This window comes from Prunus mume, linkage group LG8, assembly GCF_029339155.1.
Source record: "Prunus mume cultivar Tortuosa linkage group LG8, ASM2933915v1, whole genome shotgun sequence".
Classification (NCBI taxonomy): Eukaryota; Viridiplantae; Streptophyta; class Magnoliopsida; order Rosales; family Rosaceae; genus Prunus; species Prunus mume.
The window spans coordinates 16647636-16666031 of NC_142705.1; the positions used below are offsets into that span (position 1 = coordinate 16647636).

Sequence of the window (18396 nt, forward strand, 5' to 3'; positions counted from 1 at the left end):
TCCCGAGTTTAATTTCCACCAAAATAGGCGTCATTTCACAATTTTCATAGTGTCCATTTACAAAATTCGACATACATAAATCCAAACACTAAAATCTTTAATTGCCACACATAATGGAAATGAGGCCCTTGTTCTGCAATTTATATCCCCACTTCTGAAATTTTGTATAAAATTAAACATAACCAATTTAAACTAAATTTCTTTATTAGATGTCAACAATTCTAATTGAAGCATAATAAGATCAACACACAAGCATTAGTTTCCTCTCTGTCAATTTCTTTTTTGAATTGTGCACAGATCACCATCATCAAAACCACATTTGTTTCAAAGATAAATATGCCTCAAAGATAACCAACTATATCAAACCTGCAGCATATCGATGATCACAAAAACGATTTCATCAAGCAATTCAACCTTGCTGTCCACTTGTAAAGAAGCACTCTACTGTCATTCTCTTTCTCACTACCATCACTGAATTTTACACACCAACCAAAATCTTAAATGGTATGTACAAACCCTTCTGTCCTAGCATGAAATTTTACCTGAACACAAGGCAAGAAGAAAGTTAGGATATGTAAGAAAGGATTTCACAAACAATTCAAAGTTCTGTACAGAATTTTCTTGCAAACATGAAAATGGGGCCTAAAAAGAGTTCTTTTTGTTTTTGCCTTTTTTTCCCCTCATTTCCCCCTCAGGTTTCATAATAAAAAGACGACAATTTCATAACTAAAAACCGTTAAGAAAACTTGACTCAGCTTTGTTATTGGGTATGGAGCTGCAAAGCAAGAAAATTCTCCTTCACATACAAAATCTGCATTTCTTTTTGTTAATTACATTATGACTTGAACCTAAGACCAAACCCTTTCCCCACCCGTCCCAATGGCCACCTGAGCTTGAATTCTTGGGCATGATTTGCATTTCTTCAAATGTGAATTCAAGAAAACAAGAAAATGCTGGGTCAATATATTGGAAGTGCAAGATGGTGATAGACGCATCTGACTAGACTTATCTGAGATGGGAAAGAAGAATGTAATAACATGTCATTTACCCTAATCACATGTCAGTAAAAAGTGGGAGCTATTGTCATCATGGTCATCATCAGGAAGTAAAACTGAGGGCATTAATTTATCAACAGAATGGAGATCCAACTGTAAATTTCATGCACCAACTGTAAAAATACGATAGAAGTTAAAACGTCTTGGGAAGGAAAAAATGCGCAAACACCAACAAGCCTACCAGGCTAAGAATAACCACCATAAAGGTATATAACATTGAAAAGGGGGTGCCACACAAATTTTTGCATCAAAGCAGTGATCTTGAAAAAAGAAAATGAATAAGACATCCTTCCTGCAGCATGCGTTACTACAAGGAGGCTTGAGGAAATCCAGTGCCATGATGAAAAAACTCAGAAACAGCTTAGCTCAAGTCTGAAGCAGCTGAATCACATTTAAATCGAGACTACATGGTTGGAAATCTGGTAGCCAACAACCCTTAAAATAGCAGTAGATATAACTTACTTTTGAAATGTTATTACTATTCACTGCCAAAATCTTCATAGCTTACGCCTTCTGAAATGGTGTCCAACCGGTTATTGTCTCCTGTAAGAGTGAGGGAAAGTTAGTAACAGTGTAAGTTGTAACAATGACATATATGTCAAGTCCTCACCTTGATGTTCTCTTTCACGAGAATCCAGGAAGTTATCATTATCTGTTGCCAAGAAGGGTGATCTAGGATAGCTCTCCAGTATGTCTAAAACATGTAGAACATAATTATTAATTAAGAACCATGACTGCGATGACTTGTCATGTTTACTGTTGAGAGAGAGAGAGAGAGAGAGAGAGCACCTGAGCTCTGAGAAAAGTCAGCTGTCAGGTCTGAGAGGCTGAAAATTCGAGGAATCTGACGTAAAAAACCAAATGATGAAGAGTCTGCATCAAGAAGTGATTCATTTAGGGGCTGTGAGTTGGACTCTACGCTGTTGAATGCTGCAACAGAAGCATCTCCAATAGTGGGCCGTGCTTCCAGGATGTTTCCATCACCGCCAAACATGTAAGAACTGCCAGAATAGCCAACTTCTGATTTGATAATTCCCCCATTTATTCCTTGCATAAGACCTATGTTGGAGCTCTGATTCGAAAGCATGTTTGGTGGGACATCAATCCTACTGGTATGAGCAGACATTTTAACAGCATTGTGCATACTAGTGTGCAATGAAGACCCACCATTCGTAAATGCATTAGGTACACAGGAACCAACTTGGTGGTGTATATTTTCTGTCTTCAATGCTGGTCCTACATGCTCTGGCGCATAGCATGTGGAATTTTGGTGCACTGTGAAAAAAAGTAACATCAATTGCTATTCTGATGGGAATTGACCATTCCCTAACAAAGCAGAACTATAAAATATAATTTGGATGAAGTAAAACACAGTTTAACACAAAAGAAAATGAAAGCTGTGCTGCTTGAATGTGGGAGATTAACAACTGGTGATATAGACCAAAAAAGAACAGGGTAAAAAGAGGACTAATTTGAATGAATCATAGACAGTTATATACTACCTAATTTGTTGCAAAACACAGAACCCATAAAGAATGTAAATCTAGTTCAAACATCATGCATCATATGCATGGCATCAAGAAACTAAACATCTAAAGTAGAGTAACCTATGAACTTTATAATATGACAATTACTTTTTTCACAAGTGATCACACTTTTATACCTTAGTTAGAGCATGGATTGACACAAAGAAGAATCAGAAATTGAAACGAAACAAGTGATTAGATGGAGTAAAGAGTCTTTTTTCTTAAAAAAGAGAAATTGTATCTATACAGACATTACAGGAAGTTGAGGGTGAGATCATACTTATCTTCATTTCTCTCCAGTCTCATGATAAAACAAAGGGTGGAAAATGGTTGGCCCATAACTACTTTCTTTCTTTCCATCTAAACTTACCCTTGTTTTAAGAGGCATACCATTTACTGTGCACTAACCATAATGACATTATTCCATAGAACAAAACCCACACGCTATAAGATTAACTTGCACCAATAAAAAAACAAGCCAATATCTTAGCCATAATAAAATTTACATCTAAGCGGATAGAACTCTTACTTGGTGAAATGTGAGATCCATTGGTACTAGGTATTGAAGCAACTCCACTTGAGTGCAACTGACTCATTAACCTCACCTGTTGCTCAAGCAACCTGTTATATTCTATTATTTGGTGCTTCACCATCAATCTTAAATAATAAGCCCTGAAGAATTCCCGATTCTCTTCCTCAAGCTTCTGCCAAACTGGAAATGCAGCAAGATTTTATGTTAAGCTGAGCATACGGAAACACTGAATATGACTGTAAGATTCCCTTTAAACTATTGACTGGGGGCATAAAGAGTTCATGCTTTTAAGTAGACATTGGAGATTAACATTTCATATAACCGCAAGACATTAGATTCATTGACTGGGACAGGGAAAAGCTCAGAATAGAAAGATAAATCTATGAAGATAATTTCAAAATCAGTGCAGAGTGAATTCGGATTCTGTGGCTGATAGGTGTGGTTTCTCATCACCAATTGATGCAAATGTGTTTCTTGATGACAATAGATTAATCTAAAAGTTACAGCCGCTTTGTGGGAATCATTATGACCGATACACGACTCCAAAGTCAAAATGCACCACGCTGTTAATAAAAAGAAAACACCTCAAGCAAGAGGGTGAAGTTTTCAATTCACAACAGAAGCCACTATCAAGAAGTACAAAAGCAGTCAAACAAATAGTGAAAATACCCAAAAACTATTGTGGGGTGCCCAATAAATTATGACAAAGGGGCCATAGGAGGAGCAAATCTATCCTTCCTGTAATGTTGGGTGCACAAAATGATATAAACACTGGGAAGTGGGGTAGCAACAAACAACAGCCAGAAACACGAAGAAAAATATTCAGATTAAGAACACGATAAAGGAGAGAAACTACAAAACACATAAGGAAAGAAAGCCATGTCATAGAATACTACAGGATATCTGCTTACCAAGTTCCGTGAAACCAGGCTCTATTTTTGCCTGGTCCAGTAGAGTATCTACCACTTCTTTCTGGTTCATGTAAAGCTGGAGACATCGCTCGATAAGGTTCTGCACCTAAAAATCAACAGAAATCATCCAAAAATAGCAATGAGGACAGTAGACAAACTTTCTATATGTTAAGCTTCTATAAGGAATTAAAAAAATATGGAAAAGTAATGAAAATTTACTTGGATTTTGCACTTTGTGTGAATAAAAATATGTCAAATACTTGCATTAAAAATTCTATCAATAATTTCACAGAAGGAAGGAGAACTAAGATGAATTATACTCAGGCGCTTAGGAAAAGAAAATATGGATTAAAATTATAATTAGGTGCTTTACCGTTTTCTTCCTGTTTTAGTTTGCATTTGAAAATATCCCGTTGTTGCTATTCCACTACTATAGCACAGTGTAAATGGTTTAAGCTTTTTCTTCTTCTTTTAAAGAACAATACAATCATAATTGGATAATCTATGATATAGTCCATCAAGAAAATCCTTACCAGTTGTATATCTTGACGCGAGACCTGTCTAACGGATCCACTCGACATATTCCAAGGTTCCAGTAGAAGATGCTTGTGTAAGAAAGCTACACTGATTGATTTTCCAACTTATAAATGATCCTTATAATAAATGCTACAAAGGACCCAGTGAACTCAAGAGTGATGGATGCTTCACTTCAGCTGTAGAAATATCATATACATAACAATGAGATCTACACAACCTGATGGGAAAAGACAAGAAATTCATACCTGAATTAGCTCTTTCAATTAATTGGTTGGAAAAAGGTTAAAAAAGTATGAGCTTCGACAAAAAATAAAACAAAGGACCAAGCCATCAAATGGTGTATAATATGTTCAAAGGGACAGTGTGTGCAAATTTACACAGCCTGTACAGTGCACGTAAAGAAATTTCAGAGAAGTATTTAACAAATAACTTTAATATGGCAAGCAACATCGCCTTTGACATTTAAAACCAAAAATGATCTGAGTCAAGTGATGATAAAATTTAAGCATTAAATTGTCTGTAAACCCAATCCCTAACTAGTACTTCACTGAGTGGATCAAAGCATTCATGTCTAATCAGATCAGGAATAAAATGTTTGCCTCCAAAAGGTATATTAATCAAAGAATGCACTACATTCCTCTGAATTGACATTCAAACACAAGATACAGGGCGTAATTTACTACTCTCTATTTCTACTGCCTTCCCAAAAATCACCGCAATCAAAGGATAAAAAAGAAACTTCCCCACTGCACTAATTAAATTCTTCCCTTACACGCCTCAACACATGAATAACTGCGTGCGATACCAAAGAAAGACCACTAAATACTGGGATTTGATTGCTTTCTCCTTTCACATGAGTGTTGTGGAAAATCACATAGCAACCACATGCATGTATAGAATAGTTTATACAGGATAAAAATAAATACTGGATTCCAATCACAGAAACGAAAATATCTATTTAGTGACCAAAAGAAGAGATAATATCTCATATGGTATTTGGGTTTTAAATTCTCGAAATTTCCCGCTACTTGGAGCCAGAGAGAAACTCAGAGTGATTTTCTGTTCAGCCAAACAGAGCATTATGTTAGGGTTTGATCAATTTTTCAGGTCAGATAAAGTTTGATCAATTTACACAAACTAATCGACCACAATCAAAAACAAATTTTCCATGATCACCACCTCAAGTGACAAGCCAAAACCCTAGACGAGTCACCTCAATCACAGAAAAACACAGAGCCACAGAGATACATATAGGTAATCACACACATGCAACACAATTACAATCCCAAATTCGAAATCAAAATACTAAACATAAATAAACTAAAAGGAATCTCTTGTAACAAGCTGGTTTTGTAGTTGATCTAACCTGAATTCGATCGAGCTTTTGGGAAAAGTCTCAGAGCCTTTACAGAGAAGAAGAAGAAGAAAAGCTCGAGAGCCTGATCAGAGATAAAAGCTGAGCAAAGTAAGGTGACGAAGCTCTCTGCTTTTAATGGTGGAACTCCTCGGCCCCCAAAGCTTTTAATTAATTTGTCCTTTTTTTTCTTTTAATTTTTTTTTTAAATTGTTGCTTGGGGAAATAGACTCGTCGAAGCGGATATTCGCGCCACGTGGCGTCAGTGGAGGGGGTGTTGGCGGGACCCACAGGCGTGAGATCAGGTTGAATGGGACTTGTTTTTTATTCTTATTCTTATTGTTTACATCCAATCCAATTAAAAAAGAAGCTTTCATCAAAATCATACAAACATTTTGAAACAGTTTTGACTTTTGACCAACGGTGAAATCGTTAAATGAAGACCAAACTGTGAACAGAGTTGGACTGAAAATGATGTCAAAACTTCCCACCAACACAATTTGAACTCGGAGGATATAATGTATGGACATGAAAGTTCATTGTGTCTTTATTCTTGTTTATCCAAAATAGTCCAGCCTCGGTTATAGACTAGAAGATTATCTTGTATGCGAGCGTGCCGCTATTAGCACTGTAAAAGACTAATAAACTGAAAAAGATTGTGTAACTTATGCAATATTTAACGTCATTACACACTGGTAAAAGTTAGGGATAAGACATGTGGCACACCCCAACACATGCTCATTGCATATAAGAATGTATTTCAAACAAGAGCTCTGATAAGATTTTGGTGCTTGTTTGACAAGTTAAACACTAAGAACTCAACGGTGCATGCTAGTATCAAGTGCACTTGTCCATATGGTTGATACTAGGTATTTTAAGATTAAGTGGGACTTAACTTAGCCAAATTTATAGAGCTCTCATATAGAGGCTTTACATATATTTTGAACATGTACTAAACGATATAATAACCCAATTAATATAATTTCTGAGTACGTGTACATTGTGAGAAAATAGTCAATGAAACCCTATTAGAGTAGACATAAGTGTGCTAAAGAGTTGGGATAGCAAGACCTATACTTGACTGCATCTTAGGGGGCGTTTGATATTAGACTTGAATACAACTTTTTAAACTCACAAACCAAATTTAAGTCTGAAATTTAAAAAATATTTTTGGTAGATCCAATTTTTTCTTTTCTTTTTGTTAATTTCAATTTGGGAATCTAGTTATTTATTTATTTTTTAAGATCTTAAAAATAGTTTGGAGTTCAATACCAAACAAGTTTTTAAATCTTAAAATTAAAATTTGAAAACTCATATTTTTAAAAAAGAATCATAGTTTTTGAGTAGGATACCAAATGGTCCCTTAGTTATAAATTTTTTAATTAGGCCTTAGAAATCTAGAAAAAATAGTGCATGGTATATCATGATGATTTTATGGTGGTCAATCTTTGACTATTTATGTGGTTGACACTAGCTATAATAAGATATAGGTTCTAGTTTCAGAACAGGTACACTGAACATAACTGAACACTTGTCAAATATCATGACTGTTTATGTGTTGTACTAGAATATGATAATACAATATTTACATATTGGGGTTTTTTATATTATATTTATCACAAATGGTTTTGAGGTTCACGAAATTATCACCTTCAGTCCTTTATTTTTTTTGTGACATGGCGGTCCTTAACGTTACCACGCGTACATGACATTAGTCATTCTATCAAAAATTTCGTTAAATTGATGATGTGCCACATATGTGAAGCCCACACATCCAATGATATAGAGCCATGTGGTTTTAAATAAATATATTTCTCTCTCCCATCTTCCCTCTCCACCTCTCGACTCTCTCTCCACCATGCATCTTATTTTGTGTCTCAATTTTTGGTATCGTTATAGGCTCTTCGATCCACTTCATCAAACCCTAGCAAAATACAAACACCATGACAGACAATCAAACATCCAATCGCAACACAAACACCATGACAGACAAAAAAAATCTAATCCCAACACAAACAATTCTAGCAACCCTGGTATGGAATTATCAAATCCATACTATGTTCATCCTTCAGATCACCTTGGCCATGTGCTTGTTTCTCAAAAACTGAATGGCACTAATTATTCCCCCTGGAGCAAGTCTATGCTTCATGCCCTACGAGCCAAAAATAAAATTGGGTTCATTGATGGATCCATCAAACCCCTTTCGAAAGACGAAAAGCCAGGTGACTATGCCCCATGGGCATAATGCAACAACATGATACTATCATGGATTTTGAATTCGATAGAGTCTCATCTCTCTAAAGGAGTTGTCCATGCTCAATTTGCATACAAGATTTTGGAGGATTTCAAGCATCAATTCTCATAGCAAAACACACCAACAATTTACCAAATCCAGAAACAGATTGGTTCTCTATCCCAAGGCTCCATGACGGTCTCAGTGTACTTTACAGAACTCAAGCATCTTTGGACTCAACTCGATGCATATGAAGATCCCATCATCTACAACATGATGCATAAGCATCATGAGCAGCAAGAAAAATACCAACTTATGCAATTTCTTATAGGCCTCAACGATGTTCATGACACCGTTCGCACCAATATTCTCATGATGACACCATTGCCCAATATTCATCAAGCTTATTCATTCGTCGGCAATCATGAGCAACAACTCTAGTTGTCGTTGAAACAACGCCAACAATTGCCATCAGACAATTTTTCTCTTGCTGCCACAACACAAACCCTCTCTAACCAACACTGCGATCATTGCAACCTCCAGGGACACACCATCGACAATTACAGCACTCTCAAATAACATTGTAACTTTTGTGACAAAAGAGGACATATAAAGGATAGGTGCAAAATTAAGAATGGAACATAGGTCCCCAATCCTAATGGAGGCCATGGCAACAAAACTGGTTGAAAATAATGACCTCAAGGGGGCTCTTCTTCTCGTCATGCTGCCTATGCAGTGGAACTTCCCGTCCTGCTGCCCATGCAATGGAACTTCCAGTCCTGCTGCCCATGCTATGGAAACAACCCAATGCCAAGAAGGGCCATCAATGCCACAGCCAACACATCCTCCTACATCTTCCAATCCATTGAGTGCATTCTCTGCGGATCAAATTCAACGGTTAACTCATGCTCTCTCTTTGCTTTTTTCTAGTAATGGGAACACTTACGCAAATGCTGCAAGTTCGAATTATTTTTATGTTCCTTCCACATTCCCATTACCAGAAGAAAGTAAAGAGAGAGCATGAGTTAACTATTGAATTTGATCTGCGAAGAGTGCACTCAACAGATTGAAAGATGTAGGAAGATGTGTTGGCTGTGGCATGGATGACCCTTGAGGGCTGGAGTTGTTTCCGTTGCATGGGCAAGCAGGAGCAGAAAAAGAGCCCTCTTGAGGTCGTTTCTTTCGACCACTTTTGTTGCCATGGCCTCCATTGGAATTGGGGACCCATGTTCTTAATTTTGTACCTATTCTCTGTATGTCTTCTTTTGTCACAAAAGTTACAATGGTATTTGAGAGTGCGCAATTGTCGATGGTGTGTCCCAGCGGTTGCAATGATCGCGAGTACTGGTCGGAGAGAGTTTGTGTCATGGCAGCAAGAAAAAAATTGTCATATGGCAATTGTTGGCACTGTTCCGATGACAATTGGTGTTGTTGCTCATGGTTGCTGACGAATGAATAAGCTTGATGAATATTGGGCAATGATGTCATCATGGTGAGAACAGTGTCATGAACATTGTTGAGACCCATAAGAAATTGCATAAGTCGTTATTTTTCTTACTACTCATGATGCTTATCCATCAGGTTGCAGATGATAGGATCTTCATATGCATCGAGTTGAGTCCAGAGATGCTTGACTTCTGTAAAGTACGCTGAGACCGTCATGGAACCTTTGGATAGAGAAGCAATCTATTTCTGTTTATGGATTTGGTAAATTGTTGGTGTGTTTTGCTGTGAGAATTGATGCTTGAAATCCTCCCAAATCTTGTATGCAAATTGGGCATGGACAACTCCTTTAGAGAGATGAGACTCTACCAAATTCGAAATCCATGATAGTATCATGCTGTCGCATTGTGCCCATAGGGCATAGTCACCTAGCTTTTCATCTTCCGAAGGTTGATGGATCCATCAATGAACCCAATTTTATTTTTGGCTCATAGGGCATGAAGCATAGACTTGCTCCAGGAGGAATAACTAGCGCCATTCAGTTTTTGAGAAACAAGCACATGGCCAGGGTGATTTGAAGGATGAACATAGTATGGATTTGATAATTCCATACCAGGGTTGCTGGAATTGTTTATGTTGGGATTGGATGTTTGTTTGTCTGTCATGGTGTTTGTGTTGGGATTGGATCTTTGATTGTCTGTCATGGTTTTTGTATTTTTTTAGGGTTTGATGAAGTGGATCGAAGAGTCTGTAATGATACCAAAATAAGAAAGAGCTAGGTAGTTCTTGGGATTGATATATGGAAGAATATATGAAATAATAATATGGCTGAATGCTTTCTGTGTATTAAACAGAGGCTATGTAGCCCATATATATACAGATACAAGTGGTAAAGTCAGATCATGATTCTAATCCTATAAAGTCGTGATCCACAATACACGGAATAGCTTTTCTAGTTTAGATAAATACAATATTATACATTAATTACAATATATTCTTAATGAGTAATGCTACACTTACCACATTTTTATCTCACATTTCTATACCATATGATGTGGCATATCCATATTATACGCCACATCAATTAAATCAATGAAGCGTATTTTAATTAAGGCAATTAGAAAAATAAATATTGGAATAAATTATAAAAGAAAAGAAAATATTCAATAATTTTAATTGATGTGGTTGTCCACCTCAACTGCCATATAAGATGGTATAAAGATGTGGTATACAAATGTGGTAAGGGTAGCATTATTCATTCTTAATACTACCCTTTCTCCCTCTCTACTCTCTCTCTCCCCTATGTGTTCTCCCACTCCCTCTCTTCTATTTCTCCACCACCCACAACCCACCCCCAGCCGCACCCCCACACCTCTAAGCCTTAGCCAAGCCCCTCCACAGCCCACTCTCTGCTTCTCTTGCTTCCCCTCTTCCTCTCTCTCTCTTTCCCTCTTCCTCTCCGGTTATTACTGTCCTTTTTTTTATATAATGATTTTCTCAAATTAATTTTTATTTATTTATTTATGGATTTTAAGTTTCAAAATATATTATCTTTTTTATTTAAGGGCACATGACTTTATATCATTGGATGTGTGAGCTCTACATATACGCCACATTAGCAATTTAACGAAATTTTTTTACAGAATCTCACAACATGGACCAATTTGATGCACACTTATTAACGTCAAGGACCAACCATGTTACACAAAAAATATAAACGACCGAATGTGATAATTTTCCAAACCTCACGGACCATTTGTGAATTTTTTTTATTCTTTATTTTTAAAGCCTTATATATTTACTACAATTCTAGTCTTGAGATTTCACCTTTTATTTTATATTATTTTTTCATCTTAGGGGAAGATAGACGCAACCCATGTTATACAAAAGATTGTGAGTTTGTGCCTTAAGTCTTGATAAGAAAACAACAATACTGGCTAGTCACTAAGTTTTGTTAAATTTTGGGCGAATTTAACGGTGCCCTTGAACCTAGCTAACACCTTCTTTTGATTAACCCCCTTAACTTTCAATTTGATTCAAAAGCTCTTCTAATCCCTTAAAATGTGCCAATTTTCCCCATACTGTCAAATCTATAAAATTTTCCGTCAAATTAAGATTATTTTCATCCATTAAAGTGGAAAAAATTAATAGAAAATATGATAAATTTAGTGCTTGGGGTAAATTTGCATGTTTTAGATGATTAGAGGGTAGGGGGTTGAGAACCAAGGGACTTTGCTAAAGCTTTTTAATTCAAATATAAGTCTTCAAATTATGTGACTAATAGTTTGATCATCCTTTAGCAATTGTGCATTCCTCTTCTTAAAAGCAGCAACAATTACTTGAGCCAATCTAACCAATGGACTGCCTCCTGATTTTAATTTTATATAAAGTGGAGAACCTATCACAAAAGCCACAACCGATAGAGCCATGGAAATAGTAGGGATGCCAAGACCCCATCCCAATCGCACATGCTTTTGAATGTAAACCACAATAGTTAAAGCTGTTAGGGTAGCTATTCCCATGCTAAAATAGTACCAATTGAAGAAATTCCAATTTTATTGAGCATGACGACTTTTATATTTGGACATGTGTCAAATTGGTTAGCATCAAAGGTAACAGCGCATGGCCTAAGAGTGACTCCACCTATTTGCCCTTAGCCATGGCAAGGGGGGAGTTAGGGCAGCCACTATTCACATGAATAGTAGTTGCCCTTACAAATAGTATTTTCCGTTTCCACCCGTTGCCATGGCAAAGGGCAATTACTATTCATTTTTTTATTTTTTCACAACTCTTTTTACCACAATAATTAATTTGGATAATATTTTTGGATAAGATTTTCAGGCTCCTACGTGTCAATACTATTCATATCTCATAATCGGATAAAATTTTCAATTTCAAATTTCAGATAAATTTTTTTTTTAAAAGGCTGGTATTTATAGAAAAAATTCATTAATTTTTGGTATTTTAAAAAAATTCGAATTTTTTCAGTATTTTATTGCAAAAATTGGATGTCGTTGAATTGGAGGAAAAATCGGATCGGAGAGCCCAGACGGCGCCACGTGGCAACAGGAAAAAAATCAAATTAGCGGGGTATTGTAGCGATGCTGTAGCAGTACTATAGCGTCGGCAACCCTCGTTTTGGACCTTGGGCTGAAGGCCCTTGAGCCAACCCGGGTTAGTGGGTCCACACCTCCCGGGCTGGTCCGTTGGAGCGCAATTTTTTCTCCCCAAACTCGGCTGGGCTCCTCATTGGGGCTGCTCTAATGCCGCCCGAACCAAGTGATGTAAGGAGAAAAGAGACGTAGAGGATCCATAGCTGTGAAGTTGATGCTTCCTTGCAATTCACTTGTGTTGGATATGGCGAAGGGTGAAAAGATGGGACTAGTGTTGATATTGTGGTTAGTATGCTACTAACCCTAGCATGTTTTTAAGGGTAGTGATTTTCACACTCCCAATTTAGTTTCAGGCGCATTCCAAATTGTCATATAATTTTTATAGAATCACAAAGGGAGGGTGATAAGCTAAACATGGAGTGTGAAAATCACTACCTGTCTTCAATCAATGACTAGTGGCTTATTTTTGGTGGTTTGGGGAAGAGAGAGAGAGAGAGAGTAGTTCATAGATAATGGAAGCTATGGTGATTGTCCAAAATTGACCAGCAAAAGAGTCGGCAATCAAAGCACCAATTAGTGGCATGAAACTAGCCATTCCCATGAAATTGCTAAGGGTATTAGAGGCCTTCACTAGTGGCATGTTGAGCTCCTGGATACGTTATCATTTGCCATGAAATCCAGTACTAGCAAATCTATCACACATCTCATTTGCTGTAAAGAAAAGGAAGAAAAACAACAAGGAAAAGTTGTTTATAAATTATGTGTTCAATTTCAAATCTGTCACATATATGATGCCACGTTATTAAAATTACTATAATGCCACGTTATTAAAATTACAATAATGCCATGTTATTGAAATTACTGTGCTAATCGAAGTGTTGCTAGATTGAATAAATGACATTTTTTGCATATGTGGAGTGTGCATAGTCTCTTGTATTTGAGTTCAAATCTCTCTATCTAATGTAGTTTAGAATATACCCCTCGATTTATAATTTGGTTCAAAATTAAAAATTCTATAAAAATTACAGAGACATAAATTCCACCAAAAAAATCGTATTTCTATTGAAAACAGATTAAGCGCTCCGAAAAGACTTCTTTGCTTCTTCAGGTTTAAGGCCCCGGGCAATTCCTTTTCTTTGATGACTGCAAAAACAACATGGGAAACATATTAGTTAGTTTGCACCTTACACAATTTTGGCTTTGTAATCAATTTTTGGCAAACTTTTTATTTACTTCACATTTTGTGAAAAATAATCTAATTAGTTCAAATGAAATAAACTAAGGCACTAACAAATATAGATTAGGGATAACAAATGTGCAATAGGATGTCCTTATCATCATACTATTACTACCTATATATTAGGTACATATTTTTCAGGAAAACATCATCAATAATTCTCGGTAAAGTTAAAATGATTGGAATAGTTATGGGCATAGGAGGAGCTATGGTGTTCGGTTCCTACAAAGGCAAAGAGATCAATATGTGGTCAACACATGTTGATCTTTTCCATACTCATGGGGAGCCATACAAGGCATCACACAAAAGTCCTCAAAGTCTTTTGTGGGGGTGCATGCTATCATTGGGTGGTTGTGTCTCGTATGCATTATGGTTTATAGTTCAGGTTTTTTTATTTCCTTTGTTTTCGTATTAGCTGTTTTTTCTTGTTATTTATGCATTTCATTTTATCAATGCAGTAAAATCATATTAAGAATTTCTCCTATCCTTATTCAAGCACAGCTCTAATGTCCCTGATGGCGTCAATTCAATCTGTAGTTTTAGCCTACTGCGTGGACAGGGACTGGAAGCAATGGAAGTTGGTACTTACGGCTTCATATTCAGTGATAATTTATATATATATATATTAGTGCCGAAAAGTTTACTTTGAATATAATAATGTCACTATTAATTAAAAGTGTTGTGCAATTTTCCAAAAATACCTGAATTTGGTTGGAACCAGATATGAGTTTCTATATTCCTATTTGAATTTTGTTCAGGGAACCTTGATATCAGGGTTTGCTCTGATCCTAATGACATGGGGTGTAAAGAAGAAAGGGCCATTCTTTGCTTCGGTTTTTCAGCCTGTGCTGCTTGTGATGTTTGCACTTGCAGGCTCTTTCCTCCTTGATGAGAAGTTACATATGGGAAGGTATGACTTATCTATTATTTTCTTAATCCACCATGCCATTGTTTGGAATTTCTTGTCTTTGTTACTTAATTAGTTTGTTGCCTTGGAGACTTGGTTTATAATTACTACTTTTGTTGGGCTTTCGCTAATTCATCTTCCTCTTATCTCAATATACTAGGAGGACTGCTAATTGTGGCTGGACTATATGCCAAATTGTGGGCTAATGGTAAAGATAAATTCGATTCTCAACCCACATCCGCTGAGGAGATGCCAATTCACACAAATATTGCACAGGCTTAAGGCTCGGCCATGTTTCATTTGTCCAAACATTATCAAACATGGGCCAGCTTTAGGCATGTGCAATGCTTGTGTGAATGTGGATTGAGAATCAAATTTATCCTTACTATTAGTCCACAAGATGGCATATAGTCTAGCCACAATCAACAACCCTCCTTGTATGCTGAGATAAGATGAATTAGCAAAAGTAGTAATTATAAACCAAGTCTCCAAGGCAACAAACAAACTAAGTAACAAAGACAAGAAATTCCAAACAATGGCATGGTGGATTAAGAAAATAATAGATAAGTTATACCTTCCTGTATGTAACTTTTCATCAAGTAGGAAAGAGTCTGCAAGTGCAAGCATCACAAGCAGCACAGGCTGAAAAACCGAAACAAAGAATGGCCTTTCCTTCTTTATACCCCATGTCATTAGGGTCACAGCAAGTCCTGACATTATGATTCCCTAAACAAAATTCAAATAGAAATATAGAAACTCATATCTGGTTCCAACCAAAATTCAGGTATTGTTGGAAAATTGTGCAACACTTTTAATTAATAATGACATTATTATATTCAAAGAAAACTTTTCGGCACTAATAAAAATAAAAAAAAAATTATCACCGAACATGAAGCCGTAAGTACCAACTTCCATTGCTTCCAGTCCCTCTCCACGCAGTGGGCGAAAACTACAGATTGAATTGATGCCATCAGGGACATTAGAGTTGTGCTTGAGTAAGGATAGGGGAAATTCTTTATCACAAAAGACTTTGGGGACTTTTGTGTGGCTCCCCATGAGTATGGAGAAGATCAATATATATGCGTTGATCACATGTTGATCTCTTTGCCTCTGCAGAAACTGAACACCATAGCTCCTCCTATGCCCATAACTATTCCAATAATTTTAACTTTACCGGGAGTAGTTTGTAGAGACAATTTCTCTATCCTGAAATATAAAATTAAATTAATGGAAATTAGTTAAACATTATACAGATTATATATAAAAAGAGCTTTGCTAGGATTATATTATCTAAAAATTACCGCTAGGATAAAGGTCATGGTAGGCACCATATTTAACATAGCAACTGCATATGTTGGTGATGTTAAAGACATACTCTCAATGTTTAAGTTTTGTGACAACGAACCCCTGAAATAAATAATAGGTGCTTAATTATTGGAGATGTTGTAAATCTGTGTCACATGAAGAAAAGTCCATGTAACTCCTATATTCGAGACATAAACCTACCATGTTTTGACCTAATTTACTTAGTTTACCTAGATTTTATAAATAATTATTTTACTATAGCACGGACCCTTTTTTTTTCTTTTTCTTTTGGGGTCAAGGCAAACTCCCTTCATTAAATATGCAAACACATTTTGTAAGAGTTTTAAGACAGAATAACATAAGACATAGGCCCAAAAGATCACAAAACAGAATTTTAATACAAGCAAGGCCCACATACAAAGTTTCAAACCAAAACAACCCCGAAATTAAAAACAAGTTGCAGCCGCACCATCCAGAGCAAAGCAGCGTTTCAGTTTTTTGGTGGGGGGTGGGGGGAGATGGGGGGCGTGTGTGTGTATAAAAACAAACATAAAAGTTAAAAAACCCAAAACTTGCGTTTAAAACACCTCAGTTTTAAAAAAAAACACTTAGGTAACTAGATGAAACGACGTCGTATTAAAACAAACAGAAAAATTCAAGCGAGGTCGTCTTCTTCCTCGCGCTTTGGCTTGCAGACAGCGGCGCTTCTTCGCGCCTTCCACGCCTCGCCACGCTAAGCGTGCAACAAGCTAAACATTCGTACGCCTAAGGAGATTTCTCTCCCCCTCGCTCCAACGCGCGCTTAGGTATGCTTTTGAAAACACTGATACTCATACCCGAACGCGCCACCAAGTAAGAATGGCGGAGAAGGCATCCGTGAACACGAGGAGCGGAGGTCTGTGGTAGAGAGGTGGCGATAATAGACACCAATAGACGAATAACCTCTAGAAATGAGCATAAATCCCAAGCAAAACCACCACAGAGGGTGAGGCAAAATCACCACAGAGGATGAGGAGGATAACAGTAAAAGAAAGAGGGGGCAAAACAAAAAACAAGGAGAGAGATTAACAGAGGGAATCATTTACTCAAGGTTCATTATTGTGAATTGTATTAAGTAATCAGAAGTGTGAGGTTCATACCATCCCAGCAGCCAATTTGTACACAAGGTTCATTATTGTGAATTGTACTTGTACAAAAATCAAATGAACCTTCTCTACAAGCTGGCTGCTGGAGATGGTATGATAAAGAAGAATGACTGGTAACATTTAGGAAAGAGAGATACAGGGAGAAGACAGAGGGTGGATGGAGGGTGTATTAATAGGAGTAAGCAACAGCTAAGTACAAGACAAGTAAAGAGTTCAAAAAGCATTTGTAATTGTATAATTTTTTTCAGAACCAGAATCACATGTTTAAGTCTAATGGTTGAACAGATAGTCTCCTAATTCTTTTCTAAAAGGAACATTTAATCATTTTATTTATTTATCATTATTAACAATTTGATGCAGCAAAGCAAATTGAAAGGACAAACAAGTAAAACAGAGTGCAGCTTGCTTAATGGTTGATTCCCATAAAAAAAGTTGGGTTAATTCTATAAGAAGATCAGTTCTCTTTTAATTTTATTGTTTTGGCTTAAGCAAGTGTGATTGAAGCTACAAATAGAAGTTAAAATAGAACAAGTAGGTAAATAGTTGAGGAAGATTAATTAGGTTTTGTGAGTAGTAAGTTAAATTACTAAATTAGCCTAAGTTTTAAATCTTTTATCTCACTTAACAAGGTCATAGGCGGCAGACGTTCCCCGGGTAGATTAGATAAATTTTAGATTAATTCAGAGTATTTTAAACATCACTTGTATAATGAAAAAAATAAAAATAAATAAATAAATAAAAAAGGGGCCATATACATTTTTGTTGAAAAAGACGGGTCCTAGGAAAATCAGAGTTTTCTAATTTTATCAAACGGAAAGATAAAAATATGAAATAAGTGATTTTGGCACTGGAAACACAATGACAAAAGGGCATTTAGTAATTTGATAATAATTTAATTTAATCACTTTTTTTTTTACCAGATTTAATTTAATCACATTCATTCCCAATAAAACAAACTACCCACCGCAGCTGAAGAATCCGGAATAATGGAATACTTGGGCATCACTGTTGCTGCCGTAAGTGTTAAGTTTCTTTTATCATTTATATTTATTTTAAGGGTATCATCCCAAATTAACTTTCATTTCTTGTGCACCTGCG

The 18396-nt window shown here is 36.4% G+C and overlaps 1 protein-coding gene, 1 long non-coding RNA gene and 3 pseudogenes across 2 annotated transcripts; 1 reads left to right on the plus strand and 4 right to left on the minus strand.

Moving 5' to 3' along the window:
* Window positions 1-179: 179 nt before the first annotated feature.
* On the minus strand, window positions 180-6117 carry LOC148914868 (uncharacterized). Its single transcript, XM_089042541.1, has 8 exons — window positions 5928-6117; window positions 4558-4778; window positions 4025-4130; window positions 3111-3293; window positions 1845-2330; window positions 1666-1749; window positions 1518-1598; window positions 180-542 (listed from the first exon to the last, which is right to left on the minus strand). The coding sequence occupies exons 2-7, from the start codon at window positions 4603-4605 to the stop codon at window positions 1534-1536; spliced, it is 972 nt and encodes a 323-aa protein (XP_088898667.1). The 5' UTR covers window positions 4606-4778; window positions 5928-6117; the 3' UTR covers window positions 180-542; window positions 1518-1533.
* Window positions 6118-7858: 1741 nt separating this feature from the next.
* LOC148914869 (uncharacterized) lies at window positions 7859-9106 on the plus strand (annotated as a pseudogene).
* Window positions 9107-9120: 14 nt separating this feature from the next.
* LOC148914870 (uncharacterized) lies at window positions 9121-10256 on the minus strand (annotated as a pseudogene).
* Window positions 10257-12766: 2510 nt separating this feature from the next.
* On the minus strand, window positions 12767-13732 carry LOC148914871 (protein NRT1/ PTR FAMILY 3.1 pseudogene; annotated as a pseudogene).
* On the minus strand, window positions 13730-17313 carry LOC107881687 (uncharacterized). Its single transcript, XR_016122437.1, has 3 exons — window positions 16150-17313; window positions 15733-16054; window positions 13730-13847 (listed from the first exon to the last, which is right to left on the minus strand). It is a non-coding gene; the product is annotated as an uncharacterized LOC107881687 (long non-coding RNA).
* Between the last annotated feature and the right edge of the window lie 1083 nt (window positions 17314-18396).